Source organism: Galendromus occidentalis, unplaced genomic scaffold (genome assembly GCF_000255335.2).
Source record: "Galendromus occidentalis unplaced genomic scaffold, Mocc_1.1 scf7180000077487, whole genome shotgun sequence".
NCBI classification, from domain to species: Eukaryota; Metazoa; Arthropoda; class Arachnida; order Mesostigmata; family Phytoseiidae; genus Galendromus; species Galendromus occidentalis.
In genome coordinates this window covers 340,105-358,761 of record NW_003805475.1, presented here as the reverse complement: position 1 = coordinate 358,761, position 18,657 = coordinate 340,105, and the positions used below count along the sequence as shown (strand labels likewise).

The following is an 18,657-nucleotide window of genomic DNA, read 5'->3' as shown; positions in this document are numbered from 1 at the left end:
CGGCCGCGGTTCAGACAGAACTATGCGTCATGAAATCCTCCTCTATGACCTTCGATGCCCAATGTGCGATGGAACCTCTCGTTCCACCTATCGGAACCTTGAGAGAATCTGTCGTAGTTCCGCTTTTTCGATTCCTCTTCGTTGGAGCATTCAATGGAGAGATTTCGGAACATAGCCGTCATGATACCGATCACAGGTCGGTATCTTCCGGATTCATTCGACCGAGCTCGGGTCTTGAGACCTGAACGAAGGTCAGTCTGCTCTCTATTCCGACACTCTGACCCCTCTTCTTAAGGGCATTTTCTCGAATTCTCGCGAGGAACATGCAATCGGGGTACTAGGAATGGAGCAGGAATAGACATATCGATGTCTGGAAACAATCTCGAATATTCAGGAGCGCCTCTGCTGCTCACCACCCGCTGACGCTCGGGGAATGGTTCATCTGCCTGTGCCAGGGAAGGATGGAAGTCGCAAGAAAGATTCCCTGACTCTGACAGTCCTTGTCTCCCGAGGGAAGGCAGATTTCCGACGCAGAGAGCGTCGTCCTCCTCAACTAGGCGAGCGGAGCGAGCGTCGGATCTCGCAAGCAGAGGATTGAGTGAGACGTTCTCTTTTTCTCGAGGAAGAGGGCTACAAACCATTGAAAACGTTCTCTGCGAAGTGCCGCTATTGGACCTGTTTTCTGAAGTAGACCAAGGGCATCGAATTTGTCCTGATTGCTTTTCCCATCCCCCTCCCTGTGAGCACAATGCCAGATTTCGAAACGAAACTCGCGGACAGATGACAGGACGACACGGGTTCGCAACGGTGTGGTTCGCCCTTATTGTGCATACCTTCTTGACAGTCGCGACCAGCAATCTGAGCCGAACGCAACGTCCTGGAGCGACTTGGAAATATAACGAAATTCGGACGAGATCATCGCCCATGACAACTCCCCCACAGCTCCTTGCATCTCGGCGCGGACCAATTCCACGGTGATCGTGGTTCCGCTCCGGGTCTCCAGCTTGATAGGTTAGCTGGGACTGTCAGAGTCAGACCTTCAAGAGGAATGGCCGTGTGAGACGCTCACTCGCATGCTCCGAAGATCTTCTGAGGACCTTCGCGCAGCCATAGAAGCGGTTCGGCGAAGAAGATGGATCAGAGCTGAAGCTGTCCGCCGATGCGCAGTCAGAGGGGAAAAGACCTTATTTCAGACTCTGAACTCATGAAGCTCATCTTGAGCACCAACAAAGCTCGAAATGATCAGCGGAGCGATGCTTAGGACTAAGAGGATTGATCATCAGTCATCACTCGAAGATTCGATTTACAATCGGAATTCATCTTTTTCTTTATTAAGTTGGACGTTCGTGCCTTCTCGAAGATTGGTGGAGATGGGCTAATAGTGATGAATTCGATTCATATGAGCTGTGTAACCTTTCGGATCGACGACCCACATCGGGCGGATGTACGATCGAACGAAGTCAGGCGGAGGCCGTTGGCCCAAGAAGTTGCCCGCCGACCCACCTCCCGCAAGTATCTTAGCTCCTGGGAGATGCCACGGCGGACCAGGACGCGCAGCCACCCCGTCCATCCCCTGGATCCGCGCCCTCTGAGCGACGGGGCAGTAGCTCCGAGTGTGCGCAAAGTCCCCACCTTCATTGTTGCACAGATCGCACCTGTACTTGCGGAGGAAGGGGCATCGCACGACGCCGTTGATGTCCCGGAGGGCGTGGGCAGTATAAACCTCCAGAGCACGCCCATTTTTGAAGCAGAATCCACAGAAGGACACCACTCTGGGCCGTGGAAGATCTTCGTCGTCGGTCGGAGTTTCTTGCGCTTGAGCCAGGAAGTCATGCTCCATGCGACGTCGTGGCGCTCGTCTTCTGATAGACCCTCGGCTCCCGGAGTCAGAGGATTCTTCGTCCGACTCGTCGTCCGATAGTTGTGGCACCCATGCCCTCTGTCGGTTTGGAGTTGCTCCCCATTTCTTACACTTCCGCCTCCTCCCTAGGAACTCGAACGCAACCTCGTCGTCGGCATCGTAAGGGGACTCGTCGTTGCTGCTCCTTTTCGGTTCTTCTTCGGAAAAGCTTCCGATGAAGAGATCGTGGAAGTGGGCGATCATGGTGACGATTGAGAAGGCGAAAACTTCTCGATTCGAACGACCGAGTAGTGACCTGAGCGAGATCGTTCTCCTCTTTATATCGAGCCCGCACTCTCTCCGGTCCGAGGAGAGCGACCTGACTTCGGACGCCTCGCGCCAAGAGAAGAATGCGGGCTCTCACTCGAACCCATGTTCCGAACCCCGCGTCCGGGTCGCGGGTCAGTATCGGAATGTTTGGGGTCCGCTTATCGAGAACCGGGGTTGCGAAATCCAAAATCGATCTCAGACATCCGTAATCGCCTTCAATCACCCAACCCCCGTCGCTTAAGACTAGAGAAATGGTTCGCGGGCGTTGCTCGGCTACCCTCAAGTCAGAAGAGGCTCACGGCGTTCCCATTAACGAATTCCCCAAGAACCTGTGAGAGGAGGCGAGAAGACGAAATCGTCTACTTGGGTCGCTCTCCGAAGTAGATCAAAGAGAACAGCGTCTATCAGCCTGAACTTTGAAAATGTTTCCACGACACCGTCTGGAATTCTCTCTGGGTAAATCTTCGTGGTTCGTGCATTCTATACTTTTGAAAAGTCTGATCCAGCTACGATCGCTGATTGAGACCGTCTTGCGACCGCAAGTCCGGAGTGAGCGGAATTATTCCTCCTCCAGACGGCTCAGACGTTGACCGACGTCCGGCTCAAATACTATCCCGGTTTCTTTCGGAATTCTTCCGAGGAGGTCCGCGGACTAAGCAAACGGGACCTCAATCATTAACACGAAGGTGGCGTCACCTCAGCTATTCCTGCGAAGTGGAGAACTTCCGGATCTCCTCCAAAACGGTTTATTGAATCGAGACTCCCCTGAGAGGAGCATCGAAGATCCCCGAAATAAGCCTGAGAATAGACCACACGAGGAGACGGCGCGGTAGAGCGAGTCTCCCGAAATTCCAGCTCCCGACCTTCAGAAGAGTCTTCCCACCCATGGCGAAGGATAGAAATTCACGAGAGTAATGATGTGCCTTGAAAAGTTGGTCGATTAGTCACCGCGGGGTGAAAAGTTTCATTCGTTAGTGAGCCCTCCGCTGCGAGCCGGAAGAGAAAGGTTGAACATTCAATGCGGGATGGAACGTCGACCGGCTGGCTTCCCTTCCTGTCCGCTTGTTGGTCGGTCCGTTGGTTGGCTCTTCCGATGGTTAGCTGCGTGGGCTGTCGGACGATGGACCTGCTCGTGCTGACCAAGTCCGGGGATTTCGAGGGGCGCGGTGGTCGCTCGCTTGCCACCTAGCCCAGACGCTTGTTTGCGGGTGGCGGCGGTGGGGAGCGGATGCTCGCACGGGCGGATAGTTGAATGGGCGAGCCGTAGGATGGTCGACGGTGATATTTCCGGTAATTAATAAGGCCAAGCGAGAACACTATGCGTGGGCTGGAGCAACGACGCGTGATGCGTTGCTCTTTTCGCGGCCGGTCGAATAGATGGACGTTCGTACGGATGGATGCGAGCCGCGAAACGTAATGTTCCTGAGCCGGCGGGCAATCGAAAGTTTATGTAGAGTTCATCTGAACATGTTCCCCCTCTCAGATGGCTGGACAGCAGATCCCCACACCTCCACACTTCCTGCTCCGCGTTTCGAGCGTCTGTAGAGTATCCGGAGCGCAACGGTACGAGCAGACGTCATCCACATGCGATGAGGAGATCTGGGCGAAGGATTTGGCTGCCGGGACAAGTTTGGGGCATGGCTGCGGGCCGGCGCGGCGACGGAGGCCGGGGAGGCAACTGCTTTCCATACGACTGATTCTCCTCTTCCTCGGCGCCTCCCTACATTCGTCGCTGTTTACTCCGACAACGGGTTCGACAGTCGCTCGTCCGGCTGGCAAGCGTCGGCGGAGCGCGCTCAAGGACTCAGTGAGTTTTTCGGTGCGTGAACTGTAGATCCATATCCCAAGCCAGCGCTTATTGGGCCCAGCCTTGTGAGACGCATATACGGGGCTACGGAACTCTATGGAACATGCACGTTCAATATTTCCATGGAAATACCGGTACCCCCGAACGTTTCCCGCTTAGGAGGGAATTCTCACTTCCCTTGGACCGGGGGAAGCGCTTGGGAAGGGGCGGGGCGGGAGATCCTCAGAGACCCATCAGAGGCGAGGGCACACCGGTGAAGCGATAAGAGTGTATCAGCCATGAATTGCAACATCTTTGAACTGAGCTACAAGTGATCGACAGGTAGATCTGCGCCTTTTAATGATGGAGAATGCCGGTGTTGACAACTATCGCTCTAGCAGCCAGGGAGCAGTCCATTTTGGACGACTTTCGTCCCTAGTCCCTACTCCCGAGTCGAATCCGCCGTGAAGGTAGTGGTTTATGTGCCTAGCGGAAAAATCCTCTGACGACCGTTGCAGTTTAAATGTTCTCGGAGCACTTTGTCTGTGCCTTCTCGGTGTCTACCTTGACCGAGGATGGGGTTCTCGGGCTGGCCTCGAACGATTTTGTCTAAGGTCTTGGATGAGACATTGGGCTTACACGGAAACCCTCATGAAAAATTGGCTAATCCTCCAAAGTCTCGCGGGGGCTTCCTCCGACACCTAATTAAGATCGGAATCTGACCTCGGATAATTAATAATAATAAATCGTCAGAATTTTACTAGGGCTTATCACCTCGAAGAGTGGAGCGGAGTGGGAGAATGGAGTTCATCGATCGCTCTTCGGAACAGGATCGTGAGGGGATGAATGAAGAAAAGTACAAGACTCGCAGCCCGTTGTCTCCTACGTATGATCCCGAGGAGGATCTGGCTTCGTCATAGCGTAGTCTTCACGCAATAAAAGTAAGGAGCCGAATTTCGTTGGGCCGCAGAAGGAGACAGGAGCCCCAACAGTCGTTTCCGTCTTCTTCCTTGACGTTGCCGTTGTTGCTGCCACCACCGTCGTCTCACTGCTTGGTTGACTTCTCTCGTCCGCAGCCAACCGGGAGTCGTTTTGGAGTCCAGATAATAAATCCGCACTTTTCTGACTTTTGACGTTTTCTCTACTCGGCCTGCCGTCGGTCCTCGTCGTTCCGTGTCCCGATCTACTTTGCAGTGTTTTCTTTTCCTGGTGCAGGGAACGTTTGCTCTCTCGAAGCGTTTGAGGGCGGACTCCCCCAGCCAAGAACGTCGACTCGCGCTGACTGCGGCTCGAATCCCGACAAAGCGCCGTCTGAACGGTCTCGCCAGGCTCATGCGTTTTCGCTATTTTTTCGGCGAACGCGGAAAAATCGCTGTTTCAGCTGACAGTCAGGCGGACTCGAGACATACTCCTTCCCTCCATCGCTGACATGATTTTCCGCCGGTTCTTCTCGGTGGACTTTGGCGCCTTTTGCCGGGGCTCGAATTCACGACTGTTTTGTTTCGAAAAAAAATCGAGGATTACATTGAGTGAACACCTGAGATGTTGACGATCGATTCACGGGTTGGAAATGATAGGGGTCGCCTCCTGGAGTTTCGAATGAATCGACACGTATCAAATGATTCGCTGTTGAAGCCCTCGGACCGCCCCCGGTGACACGACGGAATGCCGCAGGCTTCTGAATGAATTTCTCGCTGCTCGCCATCTGCTCGTTACGATTTCAAATGCGCTTCGGTGATATATCACATGGGTACGAGCCGCGTTTTGTAATTACCGAGAGGCTGCTTCCCAGCGATAGCTTGCTCCCGGCCAAACGGTAGACAGGCAAACTCTGCCAGACACGTCAGAGAGCGACAGGGAAGCGCACGATGCGGTCGCCTGTCGACCGAGCATAAGGCTCGCGACCGCTGGTTCGTTTCATAGCTCAGGAACAATTTTACGCCCGTTTTCAGGATTTCGAATAAAGTATGAACTCTGAATAGCTGGACGGTGAGCAGCTGCGGACGAGCTCTCTGAAAAACGAAGTAAACGAAGACGCGGAAGGAAAAAGAAGATGAAAGAACTGAAAGAAACTATCCTGTCCACCAGCTCCCCAACGTCCCGCTGCCCCACACGTGAGCCAGGCAGGCGGTCGCGGTCCGACTTTTCAACGGGGTCCGCCCTGAATAGCTCGCGAGCTCCGTCGGAACGTTCGCTCGAAGTGAGAGGCTGTAGGAGACCCAAGGAGAGAGGAGGAGGAAGAATCGCTTGTTCGTAAAATTCGTCGTCCCTGGTCGCATAGTGATTATGAACATCGTGAGGGTGCGGCAGCAGAGTCGCTGTCCTTGGGCGGTAGTTCGGAGGAGCAACGCTCGTAGACACTTGGAGAAAAACGACGATGACGGCAGGAATCTCCATCAAAGGTTCAGCACTTCAAACGCAACTCCAGTAATTGAGTTGGACGCCATGTCGGCCGTCTTACAAATTCTCTGACATAAACGAACTCAAGTCGAACTTCCACCCGCGGACGCGTCCGTCCGTCCGACCGACCGACAAGCCGACGAACCCATCACCGCCGAAAGCAGTCGCTCACTCTTGCGTGCTCTCGTGATTAATGTTGACTTAAGTTGCTGTTTATCTTCCTGCCGTTGCGGCAGCTGTAGTCGTCCAAATGAGCCGCGCAGCCGTCTAGCCGGCTGCTTCGAAGCTTCGAGGGCCAAAGCTCTGAGAACGCCGATGCGCCGATGGACGAGACCGAACTCGAGTTTCCCTAGAAAAAATTGTCATACCGCTCTGGGGATTCTTCATCGCTGATACACGACAGAAGGGGCCAGCGAAAACGCAAATTATCGTGCGTTTCCTCGCTCATCTCATCGTCATTTCCTTCGTTAATCGTCACCAGATCAGCAGACCCGATAGAAAGACCGATCCAGAGGGATCAGGTATCTCATGAAAGATGAAGCTCAGTTCTAGATATAGCGGGATCCTCCGTTCCCAGCGGGAAATGTTCGTATTCTCTCATGGTAAAGCCTGGGAGAGCGTCCGCAATGCTCGCAGTCGAATACGAGAGAAAGAATTCTGCGAGTCACCAATGAACGGAGAGGTCGGCCCCGAGCATAAATGATCATCAGGTGTTCCCTCTCGCCACGATTCCGTACGTAAGTGTAAGTGATTCAGAGGCGCTTTCTGTGAGCGCAATCTGACTAATGTACCCCGGCTGGCAGGTGTTGTCTTTCGCCGACCATCAAGAACAATACGAAAAGGTAGGTCAGCCACAAAGATACACGACGCCGGTATCCAGATAATGGCCCCGGGGAAGGAACCCGACGAGGAGGTGCCGTGGAAAAGGAAAAAGTCGGCCGTTTCCCCTGACTGCCATCGCTGACCAGAACGAGGCCTAATCGGAAGTGATGACCGGAACGCGGAGCAACGAGACTCCTCCGCGACTACAATTAATATACGGCGCATTCTCCGGAAACAGCAGCGGACGGGCGTTCATACGCGCGGTCCGAAAGCCTCCACCCTCCGCATCATCCTCAGGAGGAGAATTTCTCGGGCACGCTAAGTGTGTAACTCGAGACGCGCCATGTCTCACCAGCTCTGAGTCCTCGCCCCGAGGGTGGGTACTCGGTTCCAATCGCTGGCCCCCATCCCTCTGATATCTGAATTCACGTCAAAAATAGATCCGCCCGCTTCATTCGAGAAGTGTTCTCTTGAGGAAGTTTTCCCGTTCTCGGTGCCTATGAACTTTTCGTCGACATCTCCAGGCTCAGTTGCCGAGAGACCTCTGAAATGAGTTTCACGAGCCGGCAGCAGAGGAGAAAAATCTTTCGAGTAGGAACGCCAGATTGGCTGAGAAAAACCCATCAGATTGATGTCGGCTCCTTGTTCCCAACCTTATCGTTGTTCTCTCTCAATCGTCCGGGCTCTTCGCGTGGTTTTTGTGCGTAAGCCCCAGATCGCCGCCACCCGACCGTCGCTCGGCCTCGGGTTCCTCGGATAGCTGAGTTGGTGTTCGTGTTGCGCGCGGTCTCGTAAGGAAAAACACTCGCCGTCGGCGCGCCGGATGTCTTCCTCTATCCACTTCCCTACCTTTCTATTAGGCGACAGTTTCCCTTCGCGTCCACATCCGTAAAATAATTTCGTTACCGCTGAACGAAACCCTCGGACGGCAAGGAAATATGTATTCAGAGAAGCGAGCACGTTGCGGGTGCCTGCGAAGCGTCACGGAGCGAGGAGAAAGGAAAGAAAATTCGCAAATTGGTTGCGCAAATACAAATCAACGTCCCGCCGGTCGGTTCATTGTGGAGGCGAGCAGCGATAACAAGACTTTCACTGTGTTTTCGAGAAAACGACTTCGAGAGGGAAGTTTCCTTTGCACGATGTATGCGTCCCCGAACAACTCGCTTGTTCGTAGAATTCGTGCTTCCGGAGCGGCGTTTCATGAACCCCCCGAGACGATCATGGTCAGGGTACGCTTCCGATTCCGATTGGTCGCAGCAGCAGCAGCATTGACACTCATGGCATGGCACACAGTCGCATGCCCTTGCCAATGATAAGTGGTCGATAAATCCGGCGAGGAAGAATCCGGCGGATGAATATTTTGTCCCTCAGGGCCCTATATTTTATGTTCGCCATAAATCACAACGCTCCCCGGCCGGCTAGTCGGCTCGTGGAATCGCTGGCTGGCTGACTGGCTTATTGGTCGCTGGCATGGATTCACAGAATCGCTCCAGACCAAATGGTTCCTGCAACCCTTTCTGCATCGACCGGCGTTATCGGGAGTTCACTGAGGAGAGGGCACCGCGAGACGGATTCGGGGCACCGACAATACTTTCCAGTTCAGTGGACGCGAGGGCAACTTCCTAATTGTAACCTCCGCTTGGCTTTCACGGGAGCTGCTGTTCGAACAATTTGGAGGACGGCCGGGAACTTGAATGGGAAAATCTCCGAGGGTGAATGGAAGGGGTAATGAAACAAAGTTGGGGGTCTTGCATCAACATGGGTCATCGGCACATCCGAAGAAACATCGCTCGTCTGCCGCCCAAAAGGGACGCAATACAATGATGACGGGATTCCGATAAATGACGAAGATTTTATCGACTATTGATCATAGCGTGCTCCGTCGCTTGCACGTCGCAATCACGACATCGAGGATTGAAAACGCGACTTCACCTCTGGAATCTCGTCGGGAAGGACACGTAGAGGCGGAGCGGCTCGAAAACAACCAGAGAAGCCTCGTGCCCCGAAACACCCACACGAATCGGGATCCACCGATGATGCCGAGAAATACGAACGTGAAGAGACAGGGGTTCCTCGATGCTTCATGGCAAATTCTCCGCCTTCGATCGAACCGAATCGGTGATTCTCGCGATAGAGCATGGAACTCGTCGTCGGGAGTCCTCCCAGGACGTTTCCACATCCTCAGCGCACTATGTAGGAGCTCTGCGCGAAAAACTCCTCGGATCTATTAGCTGGACATATAACGTTATCGGATTCACTCCGGACGGCTTCAGAGGGAATCGCAGTCGTTTTCGTCCGCAGCTTTCCTCAGCCTAAGCTGCCTGAGCTGCTGTCCTCGTCATTAGCATTACGTTCAATAAAAAACTGTCCAGCCACCAAGCAGATGGATGTTGGTCCGAGCATAGGGGACAGCCTCCATGTCCTTCTCGATAGCGTGTTGCACCGTTGCATCCACATAAAGTTGTTCACCATTGTTAATGACCCCGACTATCGCCTCCCGCGTTGGCGAAAGGGGAAACTGCAATAATAGCGCTCTTGGATGGAATCGGCTGGGGTGCCGCCGGGGAATCGGTTAAGGCGTTTGCAGCGAACATGAATTTGACTTCCGAAGCACGGTGAGCACGGTGTATTTGGGGAGCTTGATCGTAGGAATTAATGTCCCACGCGGCGCCTTCGTTATGTGGATGGGCGCTTGATAGTCCGTCTTAAGAACCCCAGAAACATTTCTCTGATCTAATGTTGCTTCGACTGTTTCCACGAAAGAATTTTGGGGTGAATCGTTTCCGAGGGTCGATTTTCGATGACTCATCAATGACGAGCGTAGAGAGCCGAACGATGCGATCTCCGCGGTAGGTCGTCCTGGTCAACAACTCGACGGAGTCAAGTGGACCGTGACGTCGTGATCCTGCTTGGAATCATGACGTCTCCTCGCCTCATACCTGGAAACTGATGATGTCGAGAGATCGAGCCTGCTCCAGGAGATAGACTAGCGAGATATCGAACGAGATACACCCGTAGATTCTCTGGGATTCATCATACACGAGGATTCTAAATTATGATAAGATGCTTGTCTCTGCACCAAAATGATCAACGAGCTTGTGGATGATTCGTCCTTTGGTGTAGGAGGACCTGGATGTAACTCGGAAAGAATAAACATGAAAACGGACTGAATGCATCACTCCCGCTCTTTCTGGGTTCCTCGCTGGTTCTTTCCGCCGACTGTGATGTAATTCTTTCAGAATCGCGCTGTGATGGATTGTCGATTTTCTTCGACAGTTCCGGCTCGAGACCCCCCTGCGAGCGTTTGACGTTTTCGCTCCTCCTTTCTGGTCTTGCTCGATCGTTGAGGCTCCGTCGATTCTGCCTATGCAGAAATCCAGAAGGCGTCTGCTGACTAGAGGAAACGTTCTTCCTTGGAAGACTCTAGAGCTCCGAGAGCTCCCGCCTGTGCTCGAATCAATCTGAGGGTCTAGGCACCAACTCCGGTCGAGGTAGGCGTTTAGAGAAAGCTCCTTCGTGTCCACATTTCCATACTTGACCTCGCGGAACGTAGAGTTCATTATATTCCCTGTATCCCCGGACGTCTCTGTCGTCCATGAGGGCGAAGGGGAACTTTGCGGTGATCTCGCTCATCACTGTCTCTGTTGTGGGATGGAACGATACTTTTCCCACCCATCGCTGTATTCTGAACTACCACATCCGATGGATCTGAGGTCAGGAAGAGCGATGATTAGGATTTTTCTGTGTTTTTTTCAGCTGAAATGTTTCTGTTCGCGGCATTCTCGTTGATTTTCCTCTCCGTCACTTGCTCCGCGAGTTCGAACCAAGCGAAGATCGACGCCTATATCGACGCTATTGTAGACGATGCTTACAAACAAATCGTCGATGCAAAACTCGAACGCTATCCCCTGCAGACGTCCAGCTTCAAAATAGCCAGCACAGGTGAGCCTTTCGAGAATCCCCTTCTCGATCGAAGCCCTGGAGGATTCTTCGACTCGCAAACTTCATCCTGTATTCCGCCGACAGGGATATCTAACCGTGACGTGAAGGTCAACGTGACCAGAGGGCATTTCGAAGCTTTGAGGAGCATCGGCCGTCGCACCCCTTGCAACGTGACGCTGCCCCAAGCATTCAAGGGAAGGAAGGATTTGGCTCCGCCATGTGAGTTCTGAACGAGGAGAAGATGGAGACGGGCTCCCCTTTACTATGTCTTTTTTCTCATTCTTCTGGCTGATATCTCCCCTCCCCCCTTATTTATGAGAAGCTCGATTGTTTTTAGCAAATATCACTATCAGTTGCAACGTGACGCTAGCCGGCGTCAGAGCCGTCGTCTTGAACGGGACATTCAAAGGGGATACTCTCTCTGGGAGCGCGAAAAACTTTTCCACTTCGACCATCGTTGAGACAGCGAACATGAATGTGACCTTCGTTGGTCGACCCGGTGAGTAGGGAAACCACGAAAGCGTCCGGCTCGATGATTTTCCTTCATGCTCTGACCCTGAATCACCCGATTCTCGCCCGTATAGTTTTGACCACGCTCTCATTCAGCGATGATTGATCTTGCAGGCCTCAAAGGACACTTGAGCCTCACCGTGCTACGCAGAATCGTCCTTTCAACAAGTTTCCAAAACCCCAAGCAGAAACCCGACCTCAACAAAGAGCGTTTCATGCATTTCATCGAGGAGCTTAACAAAAAGTTAGCGACCCAACTGTTCACGTTCGCCGAAGGTCCGTACAAAAAGTACCTCAACATCGCCACAGCCCGCAAAGTTCTGCCCTATCTTGTCTGATCATCGCATTCATCGATGGACATTTGAACATATTCACACGTGTTTGCAATACATGAATCTGATAAGGAGTCTCATTGCAATTTGGAGTGGTCTCTAAGATTGGTCCGCGCTCAGGGACTGATATCCGAGAATTACACAGCTAGCGCTGGAGCCAGTATTACTCAACGATTTCAACGCGCCGCAAAGCGTTCCCGCAGCGGGTCTTTTCTGCGCTATAAGAGCCGTAAGACCGCGAGAACGTGAACACGTGCGAGTCTCCGAGAAATAGAGGAGCCTCCCGCCTGCCACCTCGTATTCCTCCGAGAATCCTCGGAAAAAATCAGAGTTCGACGAACGAGGCGTATTTCCACCGGATCGGAGAATGAGAATGAATCGAAGCGGGGAGTAGCGCATGGTGTTTCTCCATGGTTTCTACGCTCGATTCCGGATTACAAGAGTCCAGTTTTGATTTGCCGACTCGTCTTGAGTCAGTTTTTATCAATTCGAGATAAGGCGTCTGCGATCAGTCCCAAGTCGTTCGGAATCACGTCAAGGAACTTGGGCCGATTGTAATGATCAGCGATGAATATAAATCCATGCGAAACTCACGGACGCCTGAGTATAACTCTCGGTGTTCGCGATGAACCCGCATTCCGATGTGACATACCGCCTCGAATCCGAAATCAATTGCTCAAGTCCACGGCTCCGCGACAATGAAAGGTTTTCAGAGGCTCACGAGACTAGAATCTCTTCAAGCAGCGTTTGCCAACCTTTTTCGTGCCGAACACTCGCGGGGTACTCAAGTGTCTCGGATACCCCCTTCCGCTGAAACAATGATTGAGAACTCGACCCGGGGGAGAAGGAAGAAGATGATCCCACAACACCACGTTTTTCCGCTGTTTATTTCCAGAGTTTCCCATCGAGAGAATGTTCCAGAAGTTCCACTGGAAAAACTTTAGCTGATCACATTCATTTGAAAAAATTCAGTGCAGGTTCTGCTTGATGCCAAATCTGTGAGTTGCGTAGAACTACGTCAACGTGCTCGAGGGGACTCATTGCAAGAGCGCGATGAAGTCGATGAAGCAAATTGAGGATGAAGTCCGGCCGCACTCTTCCGAAGCCAATGAGGTTCGATCCCGGATGCGAAATCCAGGACCCTCAACGATATGTTCCTCTAATCTCAAGTCTCGATATGGGGAAAATATTCGGACGCACTCTTATGAAGCCGATGAAATTCGGTCCCGCATGAGAATCCTGGGTCCTCAAGGATGTGTTTCTTTCCTTATGAAGTTCCGATTCAGACGGTCAAGTCCGGCCGCACTCGAGCGAAGCCGAGAATTGATCGATGAAATCGTATCGCAATATAGATCAAATCCGGATGTGTGCCCCGAGCCCTCATTCAGCGAATCAAGAATATAGTACTACCTTGCCCAAAACCTTAAGAATTACTCGGATTTAGAGAAGCTCCGAGTGCCCTCTTTCGGGACCCGCTGTCTCAAGTTGTACTTCTCGGTACCCGAACCTGGTAGAATTTATTCCGGAACTTACAAGCGCGCAAGCGAGCGATTTGGACTCACCGAAATTCCGTCTGGAGAGATTCAACGACGAACCGACCCCTCTGGGTCGGTGACCGGCGGCTCCGACCGTCCAGCTTAGGCAACATATCGAGTGCAAGTCCAGAAACTTTGCTGGCCAGGAAGACCAAGCGTCCATCGCAGCTTGTCTCCCTGGTGGGACTCCGGTTGATCGGGGGTACATCCGGATAGGCTCCGACTTCGACCCAGGGTTATGGGAGTAGGACGGAGATGCTCTGAAAACAACGAGCACAACCTCGTTCTCAGCTTCCGCGGAAGAGGAGGGCGGCCATTACGAGAGCTAAGTTGATTCGGAACCGAGACAGTTGTTGGAATGTCTCACGGGTACTTTATTATTATTCGTATCGATACGAATATTCCCTCCTCGGCGTGATAATGAAATCAGAATCCTTGAACGTTGCTAGAACGTCAACTCTCGAGTGGCTAAGGAGGTCCTACACGAAATTATGTACTCTATGCATCCGTGGATTCCGGAAGGGAAGAGCCTGTCTACAAACGAAATGTTAAGCGTCGAGGGATCAATCCAAAAGTCAATTGTCTCTCGATATCTTCCCGCGCAACTTCCTGGAATTCTGTGTTCGACGGCTGTACGGATGAGCTCCTCTCAAACCAGACATCAGGGCAAGACGGAGAGTGGAACTTGGGCCGAAAATTCCAGGAGCATAACCCGGAAGACCCTCAGGAGCAGGTAGTTCGGTAAGTACTCGGTCGACATATCCAAAGACGTTCGGTCCTACGATCAGCTGTCATTAGCAACATCCACACAGACTCAGAAATGTACGTCCAGCTGATGACGTCGCCTCGGGCACTAGTTCAGGCTGGATCGACGTGTTCTGATGATTGCTCCACCACAAGAAGTGGACATGATTATGGGCGTGGAAAACTCGACTGGAAATTGTACGTCGAATCATCTACCTGTAGTGATATTTCTCTCAATTTCGATTCCTTCTGAGGCGAGGGAGTTTCTCCGACCTTGCCTCCGATAGACAATCGCAGCGCGCCTGTTGGACGTGGGCCCTCTCCACCAAGCCCCTAAGCGCCGATGCCTAGTCGGCAATTCGAACACCGAAAGCACGGACGATTCGGGGAATACGAAGACGGGAGACTTCTAATAACCCGGGCTCCCCAGGGAACACGAGAAATACGAAAGGTTCTCGACTGGAGAATTCGAGAAACAGCACAGTATCGGGAACAGCACAGCTCGGATCGACCTAGCTTCGCTCCTTCTTGATCCCGGTCTCGGACCATATGATGGTATGAGGCTCCGAGCGCGTTTCACGCAAATTATACATGTCGCCACGCTCACTATCAGACGAGCGTCACTGGCCGGCTCGCTCGCTCATTCCTAAAGCTAAGCCAAATTCACCTCCCCGAAACCCATCTTTCCGAGGAGCTCGTGGAGTAGAAGTTATTCTTCAGCTGAGCCCTTCGCGAGAGTCGGCTGAGGCAGTTCGGAACACGATAACTCCGAGAGTTCAGGGAACAGGGTTATCGAGGCCGATGAGCGGAGCTACGCGCACGCGGGAAATCCTCGCTATTTGCTGACGTCGTACGACAAATCCCTACATTCGTATCTCAGATGTCCGATTCGAGAGTCTCAGACTTCTATGGAAGGACCGCTGAGCCCAGACTCCATAGGCAGGTTGTCATCCATGTCGTGGTCTAAAGGAGATTTTCCCTTGATTGGGCCACAAGCCATAATGCCGATGATGTTGAGCGTTTGCGAGAGGATGGCACCTGCGCAAAAAACGCGGAAGAGATATTCTGGACTCCGGATGGATCGGTTCCTGTTCCGAGTTTTTTTGGAGCTCATCGAAAATCTCTAATCCCCGCTCCGGTTGTCTGTTTCCGCGGAACAGCATTCACTCCCCTCCTCGCACCGACTTTCAAAATTCCCCATCGCACTGAGCCTTGGAACTAATGCCTAAATTGAGCATGAGGAGCAGATTAGGTAGGCATTGGAACACTCATTGGAACACATTGGAGCACTCGTTCAGAGAAACATCGGACCCCGAGAGCTCCAATCTGTGCTTCTGCTGTACCGGTCTACCATGGTGAACGATGTCCTAAGCGACCAATTCGGAACACTCCGACAGCCGAGTCATTTATCTTCATTTGGTGTAGCAAGTGTGATTTAAAATTCTAGACTCAATCGGATCCGCGGGAACGTCCACCGAATAATTCCCGGAACATCCAGCATCATTGAGGTTTCGCGCCCAATTTGAGCAAGTATTCTGACAAATAATCCCGGGTTTTCTAGTCTCCTGAGAGTTGGAGTGACAAGTCGCAGAGTCGTGACGGGGGAGATATAAGTCGTTTATTCCTCCTTCAAGCTCTGAGAGATTCCAGCAGCCAGCAGCTTTCCTTTATATATCTTCACTCTTTCCGCTCCGACAACGCCAACAACGACGAATGCGTGCCGTAACACCGCCGTTTCTCTTTGGTTCAGCAGTTCAACGAAAGGCTCCTGTGTATGACTAACAGAGTCAGTAGCGGAATTGAATTGCTCCGAGAGGGTAGATCAACACGAGATCTCGTGCTCCCAAGAGAGGCGATCCACGTGTTTCACGCACACGCGCCTTTCTCAACACCTTCATCTGACTGAGTGAGGAAGAGGAACGAGAAGATGATGATGTTTGACTTTCAGATTAACGCGAATTTCTCTCTGCTTCGAGTGAGTAGAGGGGTTTACTCAGTCAGAAAATTCTTCTCGAATGAAGCCCCTTTGATCCGTCAGGTGACGAAGCGCTTCACGCAAGCACCTCCTCACCAGAATCCAGAGGCGAGAAGTTTCGAGAGAGTCGCATGCGGGAAGGGATTGTAAATCGCTGCGATGTCTCCGTGATTCAAGAGCCGAAGGCAGCGAATCCCGCCGTGAGAGACTCCGATCGACCATCGGGGCTACCCTTAGGCTTCCTTTCGGAAATCATATTTCTCTCGTCTGGGGGGATTCGGGAGCGGAGTCACAAGCGCTTGCATTGTCCACCGTTCACACTGAGTCCGCTACCACTGCGGCAAATCCATGAGAAATACGCAGGTCGTCGGCGACTCCACGCATTTCCTCCACTCTCGGCGGTCCGCATCTTGCTCCCGAGTTCAACCGACTCTGATGAAGAGGATACAGGATTCGATAGCGAACGTTTGAGGGGATCGGCTGCAGAATCGAATCATTTGACTCTTCTTCCACGAGACCGATATTTGCTGGGCTCTCCAGGGAAATCCCATAAGAGCTTCATCGTCTGACTATCCTGAGATTGAAGTCCATGGACGAAGTTCGTATTTTTCTCGCGATCGAGAGCAGAACCTTTGACGTGACGGTAGCTCCCCGATAGACATCAACCACCGGCCCGGTGACCGATCAGGCTTCGAAATGCTAGAGACACTCCCGTCAGGACGCGACGCCGTATCTCTTGGCGCCATCAGAGCCACTTGATGGACATTGGATGTGTCCTCGAGTCGGGTTCTTCCAGGAGCCGGCTCAGAGCTCGATAGAATGCCATCAAGAATGTTTTCGATCTCCTTCTTGTGGACTGGGGACATACATTTCAGGAAAGATTTGAGGACTCCTCCCGATCATAGATGATAATAGCTCCGACGCTATCAAGATAGCTCTCTCAACCATGAGCAAATGTGTCTTCGGACTCAGCAGAAGGAAAATTCCTCAGGTATTCACAGAAATGACTTCATGGCGCCTAATCAACTACGAGACACCGGAGCTACTATAAATCTACCCGACACGGTCCTATCGGCCCGACTTGCAAGACCGCACATAACGATGAAACTCCAAGTGACAGAACTTGATTATCTGGCAGGCGATCGCGATCGATACTCGTCAGGAAAGTTTCGAAATAAGAGATCATGCTCTTTTCTAGTCATCTCCCTGAGTCTGTGGCTCAACAACCCTCGCTGTCCCGGATGTATGGACTGTGCTCCCGACTCTTGCGCAGAATGTCCAAGATCTCCGTCTGAATCTCTATTGGAGGCGGCGGGCGAGTTCATCGCGGGCTAAGACTGTGCGTTCGGGAACGACGAACGCTCCCGAAAATTCTGCCAGAGCCTCCGCATGGATTTCATCTGACTGTGACGGGTATGTCAACCGCGATCTCGGATCTGATCAGCGTGTCTCGGATGCTTATCTTTCCGAGATCCGCGCCGAGAATCACCGAGCTCTGATAGCGCATGGGGCCTTGATTCTTGTACAAATTGGGTCCGGGGTACAAATACGAGTCCAGCAGCATGGTGTCGGCGGGAGGAATCTAGACTCGCCGAGATTCGCCCCTACATGGCTTGTAAGTCCGCCAAGAAGTTTGCCGCATCCGGTTCCACGCGCTGTGCCTCTAAAGTTTCTGATCCTCAGTACATGCAGTCGGGGAATTTAATGAAACGGATAACTACCGAGAGAAGTGATGAAGATGCACTTCCGTCGCTCTCTGGCAGTCGACCTAACAAGCAGCGATTTCCGCAGCTCGCTGCGCTCGGACGGATTTGCTCGAAACTTTTGTCAGCATTTCGTCCGTAGACAGGCCTTAACTACCCACATCCAGACTCGGCATTGTTCTTTCTGCCACGGGAACTCGATGCATTTCGAGATCCTTGAAAGTCCACAGCCTACTTACTGAGAGCTGAGAGATGGCGTTTCCACGGAATCTCAATGTTCCAGTGCAGAGTTAAATTTTTGAACAATCGTCAAGAGAACTCCGGTTGGATGAAATTCATGAGAAGCGTCAGAAGTCAGAACAGCTCATCCCGTCTCCGATAAGTATCAAGCATGGAATTCTGATCGTTCTGAATCGAGACCGTTTTTTCAGCGGGATGGAGATTGAGGAGATCATCTGATCGGTTTGGAGGCTCGATCTCGCATCTCCGCCCCTTGTTTTGCCCTGATGATCCACGCATTACGGGAAACTTTGCGGTCATTGTGCAGCGTGCGAGGAGGGTCCACGGGCTCCACTCACAAATCCATCTGACTGACATCTCAATGTTTCGATCGAATTTGAAATGATTCATGTCGTGCGGCAAGGGTCGCGATTGTGCCCTCAAAATTCACCCGACAGCGAGCAACCATGTCGAGGCATGCGAGCCTGGATATCCATCATGGGATTTACTATCGCTCAT

The 18,657-nt window shown here is 52.3% G+C and overlaps 1 protein-coding gene across 1 annotated transcript; it reads left to right on the top strand.

The window, feature by feature from the left end:
- Positions 1–10,546: 10,546 nt before the first annotated feature.
- On the top strand, positions 10,547–12,045 carry LOC100897896 (uncharacterized). Its single transcript, XM_003745967.2, has 5 exons — positions 10,547–10,669; positions 10,935–11,120; positions 11,205–11,339; positions 11,458–11,619; positions 11,745–12,045. Exons 2-5 carry the CDS (start codon positions 10,940–10,942, stop codon positions 11,966–11,968), a joined length of 702 nt encoding a protein of 233 aa, XP_003746015.1. The 5' UTR covers positions 10,547–10,669; positions 10,935–10,939; the 3' UTR covers positions 11,969–12,045.
- Positions 12,046–18,657: the final 6,612 nt, after the last annotated feature.

What these genes read in the sequence shown, in the direction of transcription:
- LOC100897896 (XM_003745967.2), top strand. Translation starts at nt 10,940, where the DNA reads ATGTTTCTGTTCGCGGCATTCTCGTTGATTTTCCTCTCCGTCACTTGC. An exon ending in CTTCAAAATAGCCAGCACAG is followed by an intron (nt 11,121 to 11,204) that starts GTGAGCCTTTCG and finishes TTCCGCCGACAG; the next exon opens with GGATATCTAACCGTGACGTG. An exon ending in GAAGGATTTGGCTCCGCCAT is followed by an intron (nt 11,340 to 11,457) that starts GTGAGTTCTGAA and finishes GATTGTTTTTAG; the next exon opens with CAAATATCACTATCAGTTGC.